Source organism: Camelina sativa, chromosome 8 (genome assembly GCF_000633955.1).
Source record: "Camelina sativa cultivar DH55 chromosome 8, Cs, whole genome shotgun sequence".
Classification (NCBI taxonomy): domain Eukaryota; kingdom Viridiplantae; phylum Streptophyta; class Magnoliopsida; order Brassicales; family Brassicaceae; genus Camelina; species Camelina sativa.
The window spans coordinates 21,967,631-21,975,519 of record NC_025692.1 but is presented as its reverse complement, the minus strand read 5'-3'; the positions used below and the strand labels follow the sequence as shown (position 1 = coordinate 21,975,519).

The window sequence follows — 7,889 nt, the reverse complement described above, 5'->3', positions numbered from 1 at the left end:
GGGGGGGGGGGGTATTAACTATTAAGTAAGGGTTTTGGAGTCTTGATGCGAGTGTATTTATACAAAGAGCGTCTACACGATTCAGGAGACTTGTTGTTAAATCCAATATTGACCCTGCCTCTTCTTATTAATTACGACGCTGCCACGCAATTTTTTTTTTTCTTTTCTTTTTTGAATTTGAATCTTAACGTCTCTCTGCTTTTTTAGGTACACCGACTAATTATGGATTAACCTAAATACAAATACATCTTTTCCTTTATTTTCTCCACGCAAATCTTTTATTTCTTTTTCTGCAGCAAATATTCTGATTTAAAAGGCTTTAAAGGCCCAAATACATTAATTATTACATAGCCCAAACTTGACTTAAATTTAGCTAGCTCCCAACGTAACAAGACGATTCTGAAATGGGGGTTAAAAAAATCAATGTGAGTGAGAGAGCGAGATTAAACTTTAAACATAGCAGCCACACTCCACAAAACTATTTACTCTTCTATGCATCTTGGAAAGATGAGAACAATCTGCACAAACAAACTTTGTTTGCTATATGAATATGATGATGTTATGCATCTGGATACACCTTCCAGGCTTCCACCATATCAACTAATTAGCAACAACTCTCATATATACGTACTGCTAGAAGCTAAGGAGTTACATTCAGCTACGTACGTACTGTGTCATTCCAAAAAAAACACACACACACACACACACAAAAAGCTAGCTGCAATTTGGTTCTAGCATCATGACTTTAAGAGGATATATAAAGTTATAAATACATTACTAATATAAAATTACGTACAAATTCATCAATTAATACAAATACACTCAAGAATCTATAACCGAATTCAGTATATATATATATATATAAATATAATATATATATATATATCATAACTTAAATCAAATTAAATGTACGTATAAAAATAATTAAAGGCAAAGACTACGTAAGAACCAAATTAAGAACGTTTTCAATTAATATATACGCACATCTTCATGCATATATATGTACGTATATTCGTGTAATATATAAAATATGCTTACATGAATAGAATTACAATATGCGTTTTAGACCATCATCATCTCTGATTTAGCTTTGTAACGTTCTGTATAAGCCTGGTTTTGCACCCTCATTTGTTCATAAAATCTCACTATAAACTCCTCAGCTTTCGCATCAATCATCTCATCACCTCCATCATCATTACCATAATATTCATCATCATCATCATCATCTTCATCGAGACAATCCATATCGCGCAACGACTTTGCTGATCCATATCCCGCGATTCCCGAAGAGCAAGAACTAGACGTCGCCGTGAAAACCTCGACCATCTCCGATATCTGATCGTCACTACTCGCCGCAACCTCCTCCATGGCCGCCGGAGAAGACGATGGTAGCATTACCGTAATATTTGACGATGGCAGTGTCTTAATATCGTCGATTTTCAACTGACGAAAGGACTCGACAAATTTTCCCCAAAACCCGTTATTAAACGGCTTGCTCCTCCTCCTCCGACGGCGAAGCATGTACAAAACCACACCGATCACATGCAAACCACGTGACCGTTTCTTCTTCATCATATTCTTGATCTCTTCTTGGCCACCATCGATCATCATCTGATTTTGGATTTCCATATATGGTGATTAAAAGAGATTCAAGATGGGGGAGACTTTTCCCTGCAATGAGCAGGGAAGAGATATTTTGGAAGAAGATCCCAAGGTTCTTTTGCGTACAAACCAAGTCTACTTATATAAAAATAGAATACAAGGGTGTAGTTTACTATTTTTAAAGTATTGGGGCGAAAAATGTAAGTCATGAAGAGTTTGAGGTTTAATAGTGGAAGAAGGCTGTCTCTTATGAGAGCTTTCACGTCATAAACTAGCAAAGACAGCGCGCGCTAACTGCTTTTGTTACGAGAAGCCGGAAGTTAAAAGAAAAATAAAAGACAGCTAAAGTAAAACCAAACATATTATTTAAAATTACTAGTACTAATTGTTTTGCTAATTAAATTAGTTATTGGATTTAATTTAATTGTAGTACGTCGTCGTTGATGCATACTATATCATCTCCATGCACTGATAATCAACTTGTTTGGGGTCATTTTATAGATACGTGATCGGATACTCAAAGGCCAATACCTTATCCGCTTTCTATATAATGGCTTTGTGAAGTAACCAAAAACAATGCAGTTATAAAACCTGCAGGTAACTTATATACTACTAGTGTACCATCACAAGAGACGGAAACCACCTATTGGATCTGATTGGTAACGTATCCAAAGCTGTACAGAAAATCTGTAAGCTGGAGCTGTAAGATTTTATAGAATAGTGCAAAACTGTAAAAAAAAGCTGTACATGAAAACGGTACAAAAAAGCTGAAAGTAAAGTTTTTAATAAAGTGTTTAGTAAAACTTTTGTGATTGGTAAAAAAATCAAAGCTACACTTGTGCCGCTTTGTTTTTGGTTACCAATCAGTCCCTATGTCAGTTTAATTTAAAATAGCCGTTAGCTATGAAACTTTAACTCCAAGCCAAAATAAATTAGGTTGGTTTGTATCAACTTCACCAAGCAGACCAGACAAGAGACGAGACGAGCGTGATGATGCTGCTCTGATTCTTTCATCGACCTTCTTTTTATAATATCATTCGAAAAAAATTAAAGCGATTGGTTCTGTTGCACTTAGACGTTGTAGCTACAAAAGAAGACGATCAAGTCTAATGAGAGATGCATGACTGGAAAGTTTTGAGAGGACATCGGTAAGAATCGACGACGGAGATGGCGATAAAGGATATGGATAGATCGGAGCTTTTCTCGCGTTTCCAGATTCACGGTGGTGGATGGCAAATCTCATCGAAATTCTTCAGCCCGTTAAAAACTGACAAGCCTCATGAAGAAAGTAAGGTTAATTTCTATCTCATTCTTATTTTTTAATCTAGAAAATTAATAGTTTCCTTTTTTATAAATGATTTATTTATATGTTAAGTAAAACTTAAAATTTTGATTTATTTATTTTCGTTTTCTTACAGCAGTTAATTAATTCAAGTTTTTGTTTAAAGTAGATTTTTTAAAACTTTATTTTGTTTTCTCAAGGATTTTCAAGTTAAAAAAGAAAAGAAAAAACTAAATTTACAAAACGATGTGAAAACTAAATTTAAGTTTCTTATGTTTAATATCTCATTTAATAGATTTTAAAGATTATTATATATTAAGTAAGAAGATATAAAGTATTTAATTTCTCATGGAGTTTGAATATAGAGATTTTGGCTTGAAATGCCATTTTAAAAAAAAAACTTCTTAAAAATGCCACTTTCCATATTTCTTCTGCGAAATGCCATTTTCTCACTTGAGAGGCGATGCAAAAAGACTAAATTAGCCCTATTCTATTACTGAGATATCTGCACGCGGGAGAATTCATAGTGAAAGAAAAAATTGAAGGTTTTGGCCACATTAATGACGATGGGACTAGCATTAATGGCATCGGCATTTGTACCTTTAGTTGTGTAAGGGGAAAACTAATGGGAACTAATTGTAGTTAATGAAAAAAATGTTTAGAGATAAGATTAAACAGATCTGAAGAAAGAGATTGGCGAGGAGAAAGAAGAGTAAATTGTGGTCGGAGAATCGGAGGTATGTCTTCACATTTAATATGGTTTCACACAATGAAACATGTACTTTCACATTTATTTTGGTTTGTTGCGAGAATAATGTTGTTGGTCGGTGAGAATGTTGTTGTGAGTATTAAATGTGGTAAATGTTGATGCAGATGGACAGGAGAGTGTGTCTGCTTGTGGGTGAGTGGACATGTGCAGACTTGGGGATGTGGAAGTTTGTTGTCCGTTAAGGGAAAATGGCAAGATTTTTTGTCTATCGGCAGAGAGACAACGTTTGCAGGGGTGAAGGAGGAGATAGTAGAACTGTTGGGGGTAATACCTAAGGAAAGCAATTTAGAGCTAAGCTTCTGGCACCCAGGAGAAACAGTTGTCTTCACACAAGGTAAGATGCCCTCTGTTTCAGTTGGAAGTGAAGTTGAGTTTGAGCAGTTTAAAGCGAAGAATGAAGAGGGTGGGGGGCTGTATTTGTACGTTTCGATCAACAAAAGTAAGGTAATATCAGCGGAAGACGGACAAAGCATGTTGTCTATCGGTAAAGAGAACAATGTGGGTAATGGTGATGACGATGGACATCTTGAATTGTCGATCATGTGTGGACAAGAATATGAGCCGAACATGGTGTCTGCAAGAGCTGAAGAGAATATGTCCGTCGATGGTAGACAACAATTTCCAGCGAACCAGTTGTCCATTTCACCGGAGAAGAACGATATGGCGGGCCTTGGAATTATGAGTCTGGCGGACGAAAGTGCCAACTTGGATGAAGTTTCCGATGAAAATTTCTTAGAGTATTTGAGGAATGTTGAAGAAGTCCACCGACTGGAAATGGTCCACAAAGAAAGAGAGAACGGGTGCAAAAATGATGGAAGCTTAGGTGAGAAGAATGTGAAGAGGAAAGGATTGGGAGAGCATGGGAACCCTGATAAAAAGAGGAAGGTGAGTTCGAGTACAGGAGGTGATACAGTGTCCAGCAAGTATACAATGTGCAAATTGTCCATCAAGTATACAGTGTGCAAATTGGTTTCTAACATATTGGTAGACAAAGCTGGAAATTGTCTATCAAGTATACAATGTGCAAATTGTCCATCAGGAATGTTAGTAGAGAGTCTGAAATGAGTGCAGATTTGAACAATCATAACAGATCTCTTGAAATGATATGAACAAATGAACAATCATAACAATCATAAATGATTGTCTTGAAAGAAAGATCTCTTGAAACAACCGAACGATAGACAAATAACATTGAAGGTGGACATAAAAAGATTAATAGACACAACAAAAGGTAGGTGGACAAAAGGTTGAGAGTGCTTATAGGTGCCTAATGAAAAGGAGATAGACAACATGACAAAAGTAAACCAAAAGGAGATAGACAACATGAAAAGTCCACCAGAATACATAAAAGTCATACATAAATCACCCTCTGTAGTTGTTGATGGACATGCCGATTGCGAGGAGAAAAGCAATAAGGGCGAGTACACAGGGACCTGCGCATCAGAAGGCACGAAATTCCCAGAGTCTTGCTCTGAATCAGTGTCTGCGTCCTCAACCGACCTACTAAGGGAAGACTTTAGTTTCTTGTCCACACATAATAGAAGAAAGTCTACTATTATATAGACATATACCTTGACATTACTATGTTGTCGCCCGACCTGCAATGGGGAGAAGGTTGTATGGAATCAACGGCAATGAACCTAAATGCGGTTTGATAGACAAAGGTGGGTAGACATATACATTGAATTCGGACGGTGGTCCATCAACGGACCACCGATACCAGAAGGGGCTGCTTTGTTAGGGGAATTGCAATAAGAAGATGGCTGAACATTAGGGGGCGCTGCGACCTCGCACGACCTGCAATGGGGAGAATGATGTATGGTCTTAGTTATGAACCCAAATACGCTTTGATAGACATGATTGGATGGACATAAATAGTGATTGATAGACAAATCCGGAATTGATAGACAATTTTTTGGGTAGACATATACATTGAATGCAGCAGGAAAATGATGGGCATAACTACCTTCGTTGTTGGTTCGTGTCCTCCGAGTAGGGCAGATTCCTAGATGAGTCTTCATCAAGCCTGCAATGGGGAGAAACGACATTACGAGCGCCAGCATCTTTATCACACCTGTCGGGAAAGAATGGAGTAGTCATTCACAGACCCAGCATCTGTTACACATGTCTTTGAAAGTTAGAAAGGAGACACAATATAGATGGACAACAACTTCGGTAGTCTTACTTGGTGGACAGAAAATCAATAACCAATATAGTCTACCTAAACCTTAAGAAGGAAACACAATATAGATGGACAAAAAATAATCCTTCCGCAATAAAGTCTACCTAAAACTTCACAAGCAATTAATGTCCATCCAAGCGGTTCCCAACATAACGAACACCAAAAACAACAAAAGACAGAGGAAGAGTCGGGTGATTGGCCAACAGAGTTACCTGCGACCGGCGGTGTCGGTAAGATCTCCCTGGCCAATTCCGGCATCATGTATCTGAAAGGGACCACTGAAACGAATAAAAGTAGGGGCAAAGAGAACAACAACAATAAATAAATAGAACTTAGGGCAATTTCATCTGAAATCATACCAATCTTCAGGGTTCTCAACTTCGGTAGGAGTTTCCGGGGCTTCCCTTGTTGCGGTCGTCGGAGCCAGAGGTGGAGGATTGGCCCGTAGAAGGGTCTGAAAGATGAAGATTGTAATACTTCGGCGGTTTCCGGAATAGTACGGTGCTTATCAGAATATGAGCGAAGGTTAAAAGTCGCAGCAGTAGTGATCTTTTTATTTGATGAGAAGCGAAAGAAAATGATCTTTCAGAAGAGAACGAACAGTAACTATGAAAGAGAGAACATGAATCTCAACATGAATCGCCGAAGGGTTGCGTTCTCCGATGGAGTAATTAACTCCTCTTACAACTTTAAGTCACTTCATCAAAAATTGTTTTTATTTTTTATTTTTTTCTCATGGCATACTTAACACATTTCTCTTGAATATACATATCTTACTCACCTTGTTGTAATGAATTTCGACAATTATGGGTACCGTTGATTCAAACAGAAGAGCAAAGAGTCTGCTATCTCAGCCAGTCTAAACACGGTTCTGCGTCATAAGTAACATTGATTTGAAGCCTTTAATTTACTCTATCTGTCAACTGAAGCGCTTCTGTTCAGATACAATCTTTGAGACCATCTTCCCTGAACTCTCATGTAACGATAAATGTAACCGTGTGCAGAGAAATTTAACCAATTATAAACATCATAATATAAAATACTAATTTTTTCACAAAGTACATGTCAAAAAACAAAACAAAAACAAAATTGTATAAGAAATTTTATTGTTGCAGGCAATAGTAAAACAAGACTTCTTTATACTTTGGCGGTGCAAAGCCTTATAACCAATATAGTGGGCGGCACTAATTTGCATGAAGATTATATTTTTATTTTATTTTTAACATTATTGTTGTTCCTTTTTTGGTTGTCAATATCGTTTTTCTAGAAGTTGAGAAGTATATATATATATTTCTTCAAGAATTTGTTATAAATACTTTTTTAAAAAAATATTTATTTTTAAATACTTTTTTAAAAAAATATTTATTTTTAAATACTTTTTTTGAATTTTTTTATTTTTATCTTATTTTATATTATTTCAATATGTTAAATTAATTATTAGATTTTTCTTTTTAGATTTGGATTTCTTATTTTATATTTAGAATATAGTTTTTAGGAAATAAAGTTTAGTATTTAGAGTTTAAACTTTAGAATTTAATCATTTTATATATTAAAATGGACATTTTTGAAAATAAACACCATAAAAAATATTTTTGAAAAATAACATAAAACAAAAATACTTTTCAAAATCACTTATTTCATTTTCATTTTCATTAATCTATATACTTTCTGAGATCCAACAAAGAACGCACGTTACAAATACAGTATCTGGAAATGGAACACGGTTTCGTGGAAACTGGAAACTATGATAAGGAGACAGCCGCAACAACATGATTCAATGGCACACACAACTAAACTAATACAGCCTACTCTCCCAAGTTTTAATTATTAATTACTTTTTAATAATAATCCCTATTTAATTATAATGATAGTTCCATTTTTATGTATTTGTTTTCTTCTATTAAATTAATAACCGTTGCAAGTTCAGTAAATGATCCAGCTTAACTAACACATAATTATAGACTTGGAACTATTCGTTTATCAATTATTTTATTCAAAATAAAATTGCATTTCTTAAAAGACAAAACTCTTTCTAGTCAAATCATATAGAACTC

The 7,889-nt window shown here is 35.5% G+C and overlaps 3 protein-coding genes across 3 annotated transcripts in view; all 3 read right to left on the bottom strand.

The window, feature by feature from the left end:
- LOC104709806 (importin subunit alpha-3-like) overlaps positions 1–595 on the bottom strand; it is a 5,492-nt gene extending 4,897 nt beyond the window's left edge. Inside the window, exon 1 of the mRNA XM_010426362.1 lies at positions 578–595. Coding sequence (XP_010424664.1) covers positions 578–595 — 18 coding nt within the window. The remainder of the gene's footprint in view (positions 1–577) is intronic.
- On the bottom strand, positions 1,044–1,692 carry LOC104707887. Its single transcript, XM_010424330.1, has one exon. It carries the CDS (start codon positions 1,627–1,629, stop codon positions 1,063–1,065), a length of 567 nt encoding a protein of 188 aa, XP_010422632.1. The 5' UTR covers positions 1,630–1,692; the 3' UTR covers positions 1,044–1,062.
- Positions 4,784–7,889, bottom strand: part of LOC104709805 — a 3,982-nt gene continuing 876 nt past the window's right edge. The window contains exons 2-7 of the mRNA XM_010426361.1: positions 6,195–6,339; positions 6,048–6,113; positions 5,620–5,727; positions 5,334–5,450; positions 5,225–5,251; positions 4,784–5,156 (exon numbers count right to left, since the gene is read on the bottom strand). Of these exons, the coding sequence (XP_010424663.1) occupies positions 4,784–5,156; positions 5,225–5,251; positions 5,334–5,450; positions 5,620–5,727; positions 6,048–6,113; positions 6,195–6,339 (836 nt within the window). The remainder of the gene's footprint in view (positions 5,157–5,224; positions 5,252–5,333; positions 5,451–5,619; positions 5,728–6,047; positions 6,114–6,194; positions 6,340–7,889) is intronic.